At 57.9% G+C, this 13,523-nt stretch overlaps 1 protein-coding gene across 1 annotated transcript in view; it reads left to right on the top strand.

The window, feature by feature from the left end:
- APOLTP (apolipoprotein lipid transfer particle homolog) overlaps positions 1–13,523 on the top strand; it is a 152,373-nt gene that overhangs the window by 111,837 nt on the left and 27,013 nt on the right. The window contains exons 45-54 of the mRNA XM_088017372.1: positions 580–692; positions 1,017–1,098; positions 4,232–4,369; positions 5,963–6,125; positions 8,136–8,251; positions 8,824–8,964; positions 10,472–10,585; positions 10,685–10,813; positions 11,468–11,629; positions 13,354–13,518. Of these exons, the coding sequence (XP_087873498.1) occupies positions 580–692; positions 1,017–1,098; positions 4,232–4,369; positions 5,963–6,125; positions 8,136–8,251; positions 8,824–8,964; positions 10,472–10,585; positions 10,685–10,813; positions 11,468–11,629; positions 13,354–13,518 (1,323 nt within the window). The remainder of the gene's footprint in view (positions 1–579; positions 693–1,016; positions 1,099–4,231; positions 4,370–5,962; positions 6,126–8,135; positions 8,252–8,823; positions 8,965–10,471; positions 10,586–10,684; positions 10,814–11,467; positions 11,630–13,353; positions 13,519–13,523) is intronic.

Raw genomic sequence — 13,523 nt, 5'->3', positions numbered from 1 at the left:
GCAGATGCTTTTTCACTGTCTGTGGGTCACACGTGAGCACACGTGTCACCAGCCCAAGGTCACGTAGCAAGGAGGCAGCAAAAGGGACTCAGGCTGGTACCCGGGCCCTTTCCCACAGTGCCCTCCCACCTCCGAGAAGAGCAATCTGCTGTGGCCCCCTGAATGGGGCCAGGCCCTGGTCATTGTCACTTGGTGCAAGTTCGCCTGGTCAGGACACCTTCTGGAAGCTTCATTCACAACCTCTTGTTTCAGGTTACCAGCACTGCCCTGCCCACACTCCACTCTGCCGTGAGGAGAGGCCATTCCCAGGGGCCCAGTCACCCCTCACGCAGCGAGGCCTTGTCACTGTCCCCACGACCCAGCAGGCCCGTTTCCCGCTCTCCCAGACCTCTAAACCCCCTTTTCCTAGCCTCGGCCCGGTGGTGGGGCGATGTGGGGGAGCTCATTCTTTGCTGATGTCTGGGGTGCGGGTCTGGTGGGGTGCAATCCGCGCTGCCGGGAGGGAGCTGCAGAGTGGGGCCTGGGAGGGTCCTCGGGCCCCTCGCACTCCTCACACCTCACAGCCTGCTCCTTCCTCAGCTCGTGTTCCAGAAGCTCTGGGCAGAGGAACAGATGTGCTCTTCCCTACGGCTGACCTGTGATTCTCAAGCCAGCCTGGTCCTCGACATGTGTGGCCAGAGCCAGGCGCTCCGGTGAGGGGTTTTCTGCAGCTCTGGGGGCCCCCTCCCCCCGAGGAGAGAGGGGTGGGTGAGGGAGACATCAGCGGAGCCCCTGCTGTGCACTGACCTCCAACCCCCAGCCCCCCACCCACAGCCCCACTGCACAGATGTGGGAAGGAAGGTGCAGAGAAACAAAGTAACTCGCCCAAGGTGACACAGCTAGTGAAGTAACCTTGACCTTTGGGGACAGGACCTAGACGAGCAGTTCTTGGTCTGGCAAATGAAATGTATCCTAGGCCTCAAATACAAATTAATAAGGGGTACAACCCAGGCCTCAGGCCCTCTCTCTTCTTCCAGCAAAGAGCTGCGGGTCTCCGGCCGGCACCACCTCCCCATCCTCCTGGGCCGCTGCCCCAGCAGAGCCTCGGCCTCAGCCAAGGTAACTGTGCCCGGCGGCCCCTGAGCCCTAACTGGTTCCAGATGCCCCGCCCCTGAGCCCTAACTGGTTCCAGATGCCCCGCCCCTGAGCCCTAACTGGTTCCAGATGCCCCGCCCCCCCCCGAGACTGGCGGGGGGCCATGCGGGCCAGGCCCCGCCTGGGAGCGCTCACGCGTCCCCATCCGTGCGCAGGCCCCGCTGGGCTGCCCTCGGAAACCCCTGGCTCGGGCTTTCTCAGACATCCCCAGGCTTACATTCCTGGGCCAGGCCCGCAGCCCCCAACAGGGCCCATGTGACCCCGGGGAGCGGGGGAGGCCGGCCTGCCCCGTGCCTGGCGCCTGGCACCGCCTCACCCGGCCTGGCATGCTCCCAGCAGCCGGATCACATGGCACAGCCCTTTGAGCCGAACCAGCGCCGCCTCCGGGTGCCCCAGCTTCTGCCCACAGCCCAGGGTCTCTGCATGTCTTCCCGCCCTTGTCGGCAAATCCTCTCCCCACTGGAACCCCCAGACAGCCCCAGGTCATGCATCTGGCCTGCATGTAGTGCTTGGGGGTCCTGGGTTGGGGGTAGACAGCAGGCCCAGGCTGGCTCTGCCCCCCTTCCGCCGGTACCATGACCTGTTTCCCCATCTGCCCCTCTTTCTCAAAATCAGAAATGCCCAGCCCCCGGCCCAGGACCCAGCACATAGTAGGTGCTCAGTGAAAGATGTTGACTAACGAATGAGTGACTGATCGTTACATTTGCCAGCTAGTTGCTTGGTTATCCTACTAGCCACGCAGTTTTGTTAACTGCCCTCCCTGCCCAGACCTAGACTGCCTCTGTTCACAGAGCACCAACTGTGTGCCAGGCCCTGCCCTAGCACGTCCCCACACGATTCTAGTGTTCCCCAAGCTCTGCTACTGACTGCACATTCAGGGACCTCTTCATTTCCCCCCAGTCTTTATTTTGAATAGTTTCCAACCTATAGAAAAGTTATTTTAGGACAGTGAACATTCCCCAGTTGTTAATAACCTGCCACAACTTTCTCTCCATACTTACGTGTCATATGTATTTCTATATTCACACATGTGCACATGTACATTTTCTTTATCATTAAGAGATGATATGGACATGTTTCTGGACAACATACCTCTTTACTCCTAAATATTTCAGCGAGGGGCACCTGGGTGGCTCAGTTGGTTGGGCGACTGCCTTCGGCTCAGGTCATGATCCTGGAGTCCCGGGATTGAGCCCCACGTCGGGCTCCCTGCTCAGCGGGGAGTCTGCTTCTCCCTCTGACCCTCTTCCCTCTCGTGCTCTCTCTCTCATTCTCTCTCTCTCTCAAATAAGTGAAATATGTTAAAAAAAAAACAAAAAACAAAAAAACTTCAGTGAGTGGTTCTGATGACAAGGCTATTTTCTTATACAACGTAGCATAATTTCAAAATTCAGGAAATTTAACATGGTGTAGTCATACTGTTATTTAATATATCGTCCATAATAAAATTTCCCAGTTGCCCCAATAATCTTTCAAGCTGAATTTTTTGTTTTTTTTTCAGTTTGTTTTAAACCCAGGACACATTCCAGGATCACCCAGAGTACTTAGTTGCCCTATATCTTAAGTGACTTAATCTAGAACAGAGGTCTGCAAACTTGTACTCATAAAGAGCCAGATGGTAAATATTTTAGTCTTTAAACCCAATATGATCTCTGTTCTAACTGCTCAGTGCTGCCACTGTAACAAAAAAGCAGCCATAGATAGTATGTAACTAAATGGGCATGGCTGTGTTACAATAAAACTTTATTTACAAAATCAAGTGGTGGGCCGAATTTGGGCTAAAGCAGACCCTTGATTGAGAAATTCTTCTCCCACCCTGTACCTATTTTCCCCCCAATATTTCATTATTAAACTTTTTAGACCCTGGAAAATTAATAAAACAATTTTATAGTGAACATCCACATACCCACTGCCTCGGTTTTCTCACTCCTATTCAACTCCGCTTGCTTTATCAGATAGCTCTCCGTCCATCTGTGTATTTGACGCATTTCAAAGTAAGTTGCAGATGTTGATATGCTTTCCCCTAAGCATCTCACTGTCTTTAACCACCTTTTTAAAAAAAGATTTATTTATTAGAGAGAGAGAGAGAGAGAGGGAGAGAGAGAGAGTGTGTGTGTGTGTGTGTGTGTGCGCGCGCGTGCGCACGTGCGCATGAGCGCATGTGTGCAGGGAGGAGGGGCAGAGGGAGAGGGAGAATCTCAAGCGGACTTCATGCTGAGCACAGAGCCTGATATGGGGCTTGATCTCACAACTCTGAGATCATGACCTGAGCCAAAATCAAGAGTCACTTAACCGATTCTGCCATCCAGGTGTCCCTGTCCTTCCACCTTTAAGAAGAAGTCATATATTGACAATTTTGAAATGTCCAGGCAATTATTTTGCAAAAATTCTCCATTTGGATTTGTCAGACTCTTTGTTCAAGATTCAGGTTGAACGTTTTGACTGAGGTCAAACTAATCTGCGGAGCTCTTTAAAAATGTCAGTTTCTCCATCCTGTTCCCAGAGGTTCTGTTAGAAGCTGTAGTAGATAGAGACCCAGAATCTTTATGCGTAGCTGATGCCCTAAGTGATTCTGTTACATAGCTAGTCTGGAAGATAGCACATTATTTCATACAATTTTCACATCAACACATCAATAAAGTGTCATCATCCCAATTTATCAGGTTGGAAAGCAGAGACTCAGGTGGTTAAGGTGCTAGCCAGAGGTCATCCATCCCATGTGACAGAGAGCCAAATGGGCATCTGTTTGATGGCCCAACCTGTGCTTTGTTCCTTGCACTAGACTGCCCCCTGCTGTCCACTATGGTAATGCAACTGGAATTCTTGCCTAATGGCCCCAGGCCCTTAGCCGTCTTCGAGTCAGTGTGACAGCATGAAGGACGGGGGGGGGGGGGGGGGGGGGGGGGCGGGGGGGGCTGTCATGGGCACACCTGATGGCCTAAATCGAGGCTCAGGACCCTCGTTTCACCAGATTTCAAACCGTCCAGGAACTCGTGGGTGTCTGGGGCCAGAGCCTACAGCCTGGAGCCAGGATCTATTGGAATATTCCATCAGAGACCAAAGAGAAAACCTCTCACCTGCTTTTCTTCTGACCCAGCTACAGTACTCGGAGCATGAGGCCGAGAGCATGATTTTCTTGGCGGTGGAGGAGCATCATTTCCACGTGGGCACCAGGCTGGTGACTGCAAAGGCCAGTGTCACCAACATCATCAAGCTGGAACAGACCTTCCCCCAGGTGCATGGAGGGTGGCCAGGGGGAGCTGGGGGTGGGGATGGGGGGGGCGGCAGTTCCAGGAGAAAAGAGGGATTTGTGAGGGGCTGTGAAGTGGGTGAAGTGTACTGAAATGGATTCTCAGCTGCTCTCAGTGTCCCTCCCTCCCTCCCTACCCCCCCCCCACATTATTTGCTGAGCCCCTACTAGGGCCCAGGGCAGGCACCACTCGAGGAGCTGAGGATATTGCCTGGGACAGGACTGAGGGGTCCTTCCTCTCATCTGGTGGGGAGAAAATCATGCAGATAAATAAGAGAACATTCCAGATGGAATGTATCCAGATGGATACATTCTAGAGAGAAAAGAAAATGGGGTCATAGGAGTGGGTGTGTGATTGGGGAGCTCTTTAGGTGGCCAGGAAGGCCTCACAAAAAAGGTGACATCTGAGCTAGCCGCGGATGACAAGCAAGTGTTGGCCATTTGAAAATCTGGTGAAAGGGCATTGCAGGCTGAGGGAACATCACGTGCAAAGGGCCTGGGGCAGGAACGAGTTGGCCTGTTTGAGGCATGGCCGCTGGGCTAGAGCAGAGTGGGTGAGTTGGAGATCATGGGGGTCCGCTCATAGGGCAGGACAAGCCACAGGGAGGAGTTTGGATTTAGTTCTCTGAAATTGGAAGCCTTTTGAGGACACGATCCGAATGATGATTTCGGATCCCTCCAGCTGCTATATGGGGAGTGACCTACAGGGGGCAGCAGAAACACCAGTGAGGAAGCCCCTGGGCTTAGCAGAGCAAGAAATAATGGTGTCTTGCGTCAAGGTGGGGCAGTAAGACATTCAAGAGTAAATTCCCCCCTCCTCCCAGCAAGTCCCCCTGCAGGGCCCTTGAGCTACCCTCCAATGGGGGCACCCACCTAACGGGGAGAGTCTCCTTCTCCGAGCCTTTGCGCAGGCCGTTCCTTCTGCCTAGAATGCCCTTCCGTGCGTTGCCCACCGACTTCTTTCTCTGTGTTCCTTTGCCTCTTGAGTATCTTTCATGCTACACTTGTCCCCTTGTTCCATCATTTTTTGTCTCCGTGATGTCTCCCCATCCACCAGGGGCCCCTGAAGGGCCACGACCCGTCTTGGTAATCTCTGTATCCCGTCGCTCAGCCCTGGGTCTGGATCCTAATGCTTGCTCAGTACGTGTTTGAGAAACCCTACTCCCGACCACAGCAGCTCCCATGGGGCACTGCCCACAGGTCAGCCCTGGGCAGACACACCCTCGCATTGTCTCAGAGATTGGCGCTGTTCTCATCCCCTCGTAGGTATAGTATAGACGTATAGAGGGGGGAACCTGAGCTCAGAAAAGTTAGGAAACCGTCCTGAGGCCACACAGCTTGGAAGCGGAGCTGAGAGGTGGTGATCTTTTCACAGGGCCACGCCTGTGCCCCACGCCCTCCCTCACACTGGGGAGCCTTTGGCTTTATGACTTCCCGATGTATCTGACAGCTCAGTAAACCATTGTGCCCCACAGATGTTCCCTGTCTTTCCTCTTCTGAAAGTGCCTCTTCTTTCCTACCCCACGCGGGAGCCAGGGCCGGGTTCCCCAGTGACCCAGAACTGTCTTTCTCTTCCAGTTCAGCATCCTTCCTAGGGAGCTGGTCCTCCAGACCTTGTACGAGAGAGCCCGTGGGACCCACACCCTGCACCAGACAGTTTTGTGGGATGACCAGGAGGCGGTCCTCAACGGAAGCCTCTCCGAGCCCTTCCCCAGGCCCGCTGGGAACCTCAGCCTCCAGGGTGAGTGTCCGAGAGGTCACTGGTGGGGGTGGCCTGTGGGCTCAGTGGACCATCTTTGAACAACTGCTTATCCCAGGCGCTGTTCCAGGCCCTGGGGGTCCATCCAGAAGTAAGATGGCTCCAGGTCCCTGCCCTCAGGGGGAGAGGCAGTGAGCAGGGATGTGAACATGAAGAAAATCACATCAGAGTGTTTCTGAGAGTGGGAAGGGTTCGACTGAGGGGTGCGGGGCTCCTTTAGGTGGGGTAGGCGAGGAAGGCGTGTCTGAGGAGGTAACGTCCAGGCTGAGCCGTGAATGATGAGAAAGAACTGGCTGCGGCGGGGACCTGAGGAGGGGCATCGCAGGCAAAAACAAAAGCAGGTGCAAAGGCCCTGAGGTGGAACAAGGCTGGGGTGGTAGAACCACAGCAGCGAGGCCACTGTGGCCGGAGTGCCCTGAAGGGGGGTTGAGGAGAGGAGACAGGCGGGAGGGCTGAGGGACCCGGGTCACACAGCATCCCGGTCCCCCAGCCGGGAGTTAGGGCTATCCTGAGTGTGAGAAGACAGGAAGTGCATTAGATGGGGCAACCCCAAGCTGTCCCGGGGGTTTCAGAGCAGAGGCTGACGGTCGGCAGGGGCGGTGAGTGCCGTCCCCCGGCAGCCCCGCGGACTGCACCCGTGTCCCCTGAGGCCATCCAGGAAACAGGTGGCCGTGGGAGGGGCTGTGCCATCCCAAGGACTGTCAGTTTCTGTTTGGTGAGTCCCCTTTACACAGAGCAGAGGCTGTCCTGCTGTCTGCCACGTGGGAGACACAGTGCAGACCCCGCTCCCAGGGGCACGGCTTGCTGGGTGGTCGGATGGCATTCCCCCTACAAGGCAGAGGAAACGTGTGGCCCCTCAGCACGCCCGGGCAGGGAGCCTGTGCATGCACGGGGTTCGTGGGGGAGGGGCGCTGAGCAGCCCGAGGACCCCACTTTGTGGTTACAGAGCATGGGAGTTTTGGGGGGTCAGAGGGTGGAAGGAATGAGGGTTACAGCGCTGAGGGTGAGGTGCACGAAGGTGGGTCAGTATTCCCTGGGCCGATGACCCCGTGGCACCTCGAGATGCAGCTGGTGTCACCGTCTCTGGGTGCAGCTCCCAGGAGCCTGCGTAGGGGCAAGTGGGACCCCTTCCAGAGAGTTCCGAGTCACCGAGGGGGCCCTTGTCTACCGGGGAGTCTCAGCTGGACTCCTGCCCAGGGATCCGGGAAGACGGGATCAACTGGTGGCCTCAGGACCTGGGGTCAGGCAAAGCACGAGGTCAGGGCAGCTGGACTCCGCCTAGGGGACAAGATAGGGGACCCTGGAGGCCCGGAGACTGTCCGCTGTGAGGTCTCAGCTGTGGGGATACCACCTGTTTCGCAATCTGGGACAGAGGGAGAGCGGACGGCAGCTGAGTGTGGCCTGGATGGGTGAGGGGCAGTCACCGGGGCACCGGGCACCCGCAGCGTGAGGCAGGTCACAGCGGTGCGAGACGCTGGCTGGGAGGCGGACTGGGCCGCTTTTACTGTGCGATGAACGGCCGGGAACTCCGGGGCGTGTGGGGTACGTGCTGCTGCTCGCGCCTGGGCTCTCCGGCTCGTTCCGGGGCCCGCCGGCTGCAGCCTGGCTTCACTCCCTCGGTGGCTGGGCGGGGGTCCCTAGAGGGCGGGCGGGCCTGCGGAGGCCTCTTCAGGCCTGCGCTGGGAGCCGGGGGCCTCACCCTCACCACATTGCTCTTAGCAAGTCCCAGGCCCGCCCAGGTTCAGGGCCCACGGGGACAGATTCCGCCTCCTGACGCAGGAGGCGCAGAGTCTCCTCGAGGAGGTGGGGAATGGAGACTTGGGGCTTTCACGGGGACAGCGCGGGGACCGCGCTGAGTGGTGTGGTGGCCGAGTGAGGGCAGAGCTCCTGAATTTTGTGCAGACGACCAGAGCAGGTGGCTGTGTCCGCTGAGATCCCCCTGAGCCCTCGAGCTCCCCTCACGTGTCCGCGCCCCCCTGTGTCCCCGCCCAGCAGAGCTCAGCCACCCGCTGTCCCCGCCGTGGCGCGGCAGCCTCCGCCTGTCCTGCGAGCACTCACCACGGGAACACCGGGGTGACCTGGCCGTGGGCTGGGATGGCAAGGACCAGGTAGGTGTCAGGGCCGGAAGGAGGCCCCGGGAACTCCACCGAGCCGGGAGCCTGGGCGGGACGGTCAGGGCCCAGGCCTGCCCGAGTCCGAGGAGCCTGAGCGGGGCCGGCCCAGCGGGTCCCCGTCCCCAGGAGATGGTGGGGGGGCAGAATCGGGTCCCGGCAGCACCTGAGCCACAACAGGAATGCCTCTGGCTGACACCTGCGGAGGGCACCTCAGCCCCGCTTTCACATGATGAAATTGAAGCCCAGAGAGGTACAGCGACTCGCCCGGAGTCACAGAGCTTAGTGGAAAGCAGGGCTGGTGTTCTAACCTATGAAGGCCTCCAGCCCCTCTGTCCTCAGTCCCGTCTGTCATACACTATCCCTGTCTGCTCCCCTCCAAGCCTCGACATTGCCCTCTGCAGAAGGGGCTGCGTCTCTCCAAGCACCCCCCCCCCCGGGCCCAGTGCTGGGCCTGTGTGCTCAGAGCCTGCTGCCCTCACGCCCTTGCCCTGGAAGGCGTCTGCGCAGGGTGGGGAGGGGGCTGCCCTGTGCGCGAGGCCTCCGGCTCAGCCTGTCCCCCTCCCCAGGTGGTGGTCTTGTCCTCTCTGCAGCTGGGGAAGGGCAGGCTGGCCGCCCGCCTGGCCCTAGCTCACCCCTTCAACCTCTCCTGGTGGCACATCGAGGCCAGAGGCCTGGCTGAGGGCAGGGGTGGCCAGCAGAGCGGGCAGGTGAGTGGAGAGCATCTGAGGTGCCCACAGTGGGGGCGTCTGGGGGTTGGGGAGCTGCATGGCTGAGCCCACAGCCCACGACCTGGGTACCGCATGCAGGGGAAGAAGGTTCTGCTTGTCCCCCGTTGGGAAGGACTCTAACAGAGTCACAGATTCCTGAAGTTTGCACCCTGAAGGGTCCTTCATTCATTCATTCCTTCATCGATACCTTATTAAGCACCCACTGCATGTCAGGCCGTGTTCGAAGCACACAGGCCTGCATCTAAAGAGCTCACACATTGGCAGGGCAAGAGCTTACGCACATGTCCGACTCCTCATTTATACACTGGTCCATTGAGTCGGGAGCTGCAGCGGGTCCACACAGGGCAGCTGGGCTCCTCGACTAGCCGGGTGGCCTCGGGTCGCTCCTGGACCCTCCCTGAGCCTCAATGTCCTCAGCCAGGAAATGGAAGCCAGTAGGCCCGTGTGTGTCAAGAGCAGACCATCTGTGCCAGGCCAAACAGAGAGCCTGTCTAAAATTCAAGCCAACGAATGAAGGAAAAATGGAGAGTTGTGATAAGCCCCGTGAGGAAAGCAGAAAGGAGGCGGAGACAGAGGCGAATCAGATGCGGTGGTCAGGGAGGGCCTCCTGGGGGAAGTGGCTTGTCCCCTGAGGACCTCCAGATGAGAGGGAGCCAGCTCATGACAAGCTGGAGGAATAGCATCCCAGGGGTGGGGGGAAGGAAGGAAGAGCACGTGCAAAGGCCCTGAGGTAGGAACAGGCTGGCGAGCTTCAGGAAGAGGTGGGGCAGGCACCAGGGAGAGGAGATCAGCTGAGGGCCCCTGCCTACGTTGGCTCGGGCTGCCGTCACAGAACACTGCGGCTGTGTGGCTAGCTGCCTTTCGTTGCTTAAAACAAAAACACATATTCCTCCCCTTTCTAGAGGCTAGAAGTCCGAGATGAAGGCGCTGGCCTGTCCGGTTCTGGCGAGCGCTCTCTTGCTGGCTCGCAGTCTCCTGCGTCCTCACCTGCTGGGGAGAGAGTTCTCTGGGGTCTCTTCTCAAAGGGGCGCTAATCGCATCTTGAGGCCCACCCCATGACCTCATCGACACCTAGTCCCCTCCTGTCAGCCCTGCCTCCTAATACCATCCCTGGGGATGAGGGCTTCCACAGCACAACAGGGGCATGGGCCGCACGGTTCAGTCCCCAGCAGCCCCAGAGACCCTGAGTGAACGGCGCGGATTTCCTTCTGGCTTTGGAGACCGCAAGGCTTGGGTATTGGGAATGAGGCATCTTCCATCTAAATGCTTCCGGTCTCCCAGGCTGGGTGTGGCTCTGAGCACCTGCAGACGTGGGCAGGAGGGAAGACAGGGTCTCCAGCTCCCCTCCTTCGTCCCCTACAGTGGGGGGCTCCACCCTCCCCACTCTACCCCTCCCACTCCCTTCTCCATCCCCAGCACGCACACAGATGGAGAGCATCAGCCTCCCCTCTGGCCCTCCCCTCCACCACCCTCCGTCTCCTTGCAGGTCCAGTTGGCCTGGGACAGAGGGCAACCCGTGACCTTGCACCTCACCTGGACCAACAGGTCCTCGGAGTTCAATACCATCTGGGATGGCTGCCTGGCCGCCTCCCCGGGGCAGGTATGCGCTGGTGGGACTGCCAAGCCAAGCACGGGGCTCTCCCTAACTCTGGGCCCCTGTGCTGGCTCCCCCAAGTCCCACATTCTGTCTTCTTGTCAGCTCCAGGAAATTTGGGGCCTGAGTGCCCTCCGGGCCTGTGGGGCCTTAACACAGACCTTGGCCGTGTTCAGCGAGCAACTCGATCTATCCTGGGACCGACGCCGGGTGCAGCAGAACCTGACATATGAGGTGAGGCCTAGAAAGCCGGGTCCCAGGCAGGTTGCCCGCAGGGGGTTCGCACCTGCTGTACAAAGTGCCTGGCTCTGAGGCCATGGGGTCTTGTGCCAAGGCTAGCTGTGCTGGAGGATGGTGAGCAGCTCCTTTCTCCACTGTGAGCCTTGGTGTTCTCATCTGTAAAATGGGTTCCCTGACTGGGGTATAGTGACAGCTCTGGGGGGATGAGGGAAGCAAGGTGCCCAGCATGAGGTGAGCACTTGGAGCAGATGACACCAGAGGGCTTTTAGGGGCAGGGGGAGATCAGGTTCCTGGAGGTGTCAGGGTTGGGGTCTTCCCGGCATCACTGCCCACCCAGGACTGTGGCTGGGGCTGAGCACTGTTCTGCAGAGCCTGGGACAGGGACCAGACCATGGAGAAATGGGGAGAAATGGCCCTGAAGTCCAACCTTGTTCCTCCTGGGGTCTCACACCCTGGGCTCTGGGACCCCTTAAACTCAGGCCCCCGGTGCTCCCAGTGTATAAATCACTGCTATGGCCGACTGCAGCTCTCATGATGGGACTTCCAGCACCTGACCCTCTCTCGTGAGGTCTCCCGTCTGCAGCTGGCCGTGGCCCCTCTCCCCTCTCATGGGATGAGCCCCTGCCTCACGGTGCCCTCTCCTTCCAGAGGCATTGGCCATCCCAGGCAGACAGGATCCACGCCGAGGCCATGCTCGAGCACATCTTCACCGGCTCCTGCACCACACAGAGCTTCCAGGGCGAAGTGGAGACCGACTACACCCACCGGCTGCACCATTCCTTGCACCTGGGGCTCTGCGACCTGCCCAGGGTGAGTCTGTCCCGGGGAGGGGGCCCGGACACCCACGGAGGGAGGGTGAGGAGAGAGGACAGCATCCGCAGAGCGCAGGGGTGTGAGCGAGGGAGCTGCGAGCCCACATCACCGCTCTGCCATCTGCCGGTGGGGTGATCCCAGGCAGGGCGGGTCGACCCTCTCCAAGTCCGGTGTTCCATCTGAGGAACAGAAGAGGCAGTAGGCTTCAGCATGTAGGGTGCTTGTGAGAGAGGAGACGTGACACAGGAAGAGAGCTTTACACATAAATGAAAGGTGCTCAGCTGCATCGTTGTCGGAGGTGAGGTGTTGGGACTCCTTTCCCAAAACATTCTTCCTGGGTTTGTTAGCTGGTTGATTGGTCCCTCCTCCTACCTACCAACCCTCCCATCCAGCCACCCACCTACTCACCCACCCTCCTATCCATCCATCCATTTCCCCAACTATCCATCTACCCCAGGGTCAGAGATCTTCTGTAAAGGGTCAGATAGCAAATATTTTAGCTTAGCTTTTTGTTTTTGTTTTTGTTTTTAAGATTTTATTTATTTATTTGACAGAGGGAGACAATGAGAGAGGGAACACAAGCAGGCAGAGTGAGTGAGGAAGAGGGCTTCCCGCCAAGCAGGAAGCCCGATGCGGGGCTCGATCCCAGGACCCCGGGATCATGACCTGAGCCGAAGGCAGACGCTTAACGACTGAGCCACCCAGGCGCCCCATATTTTAGCTTTTCAAGCCATATGATCTCTGTTACCATCACTCAACTGTGCTGTCATAGGTTATATGTAAACTCATGGGCGTGGCCATCTTCCGATGTATATTTATTAATAAGAACAAGCAGTGAGCCAAATTTGGCTCTTGAGCCAGTTGGCCAACCCCATTCATCCATTCGTTCAGAAAGCATTTGTGGGTTTTACTTAATGCAGGGCCCTCTTCTAGGTGCAGGGACAAGGAAGGTGAACGGGACACACTGGGTGACCCACCCCTTGGAGCTCACATTCCAGTGGGTGGAAAGAGTTAAACAAGACGCATGATACAGAGGCGCCTGGGTGGCTCAGTCGTTAAGCGTCTGCCTTCGGCTCAGGTCATGATCCCGGGGTGCTGGGATCGAGCCCCGCATCGGGCTCCCTGCTCAGCGAGGAGCTTGCTTCTCCCGCTCCCTCTGCCTCTCTCCCTGCTCATGCTTTCTCTCTCTCTCTCTCTGTATCTCTGTGTCTCAAATGAATAAATAAAATCTTAAAAAAAATTAAAGATGCGTGATATGTACTCAGGCATGATGAATGCTGTGAAGGAATGATGCAGGGAGAGGGGATGGGGGATTGCAGGGAGCCCCACTGACAAGTGCAAGCTCTGCAGAGGGAACAGCCAGTGCAAAAGCCCTGTGGCGGAGCATGCTGAGGGTATTGGAACAGAGGGCAGCCTTTAGAGAGCAAGGAGGGGAGGTTAAGAAGATAGTGCTGACTCGTGGGCCATGTCAGGCAACAGCCAGCTTTTCTTAGTACAACGGGGAGGCAGAGAGTTTTGAGCAAGGAGATCATGTCCAGTTTGCATTTTTCACGGTCAGTCTGGCTCCCGAGTGGAGGAGGGACCGTGGGCTGAACCAGAACGGAGACCCAACAGGCTCTTGCAACAGCCCTGGGGGCCTGGACCGGGCCCGGGCATGGTGGGGAGAGGAAATTGCAGCCCCTGTGCCTCCCTGACCGCTGACACCCACCCTCTCGTGCCAGGCTCTCTCAGTCTCTGGGGAACACACCCTGGGTCACAACGGGTTCCTGCTGTATTCCCGCTGCCAGATGGGCCTCGCCCCGGACCCAGACCATGGCCTGCACCTCAGGCTGACCCTCCGCAACCACAGCAAGCCTCGGGCACCAGACTTCTCCGGGGAGCTGGAGGTGGG

Source organism: Eumetopias jubatus, unplaced genomic scaffold (genome assembly GCF_037043125.1).
Source record: "Eumetopias jubatus isolate StellerSeaLion01/CBP00866 unplaced genomic scaffold, mEumJub1_p1.0 scaffold_12, whole genome shotgun sequence".
NCBI classification, from domain to species: Eukaryota; Metazoa; Chordata; class Mammalia; order Carnivora; family Otariidae; genus Eumetopias; species Eumetopias jubatus.
This window is presented reverse-complemented; position numbering and strand designations above follow the sequence as displayed.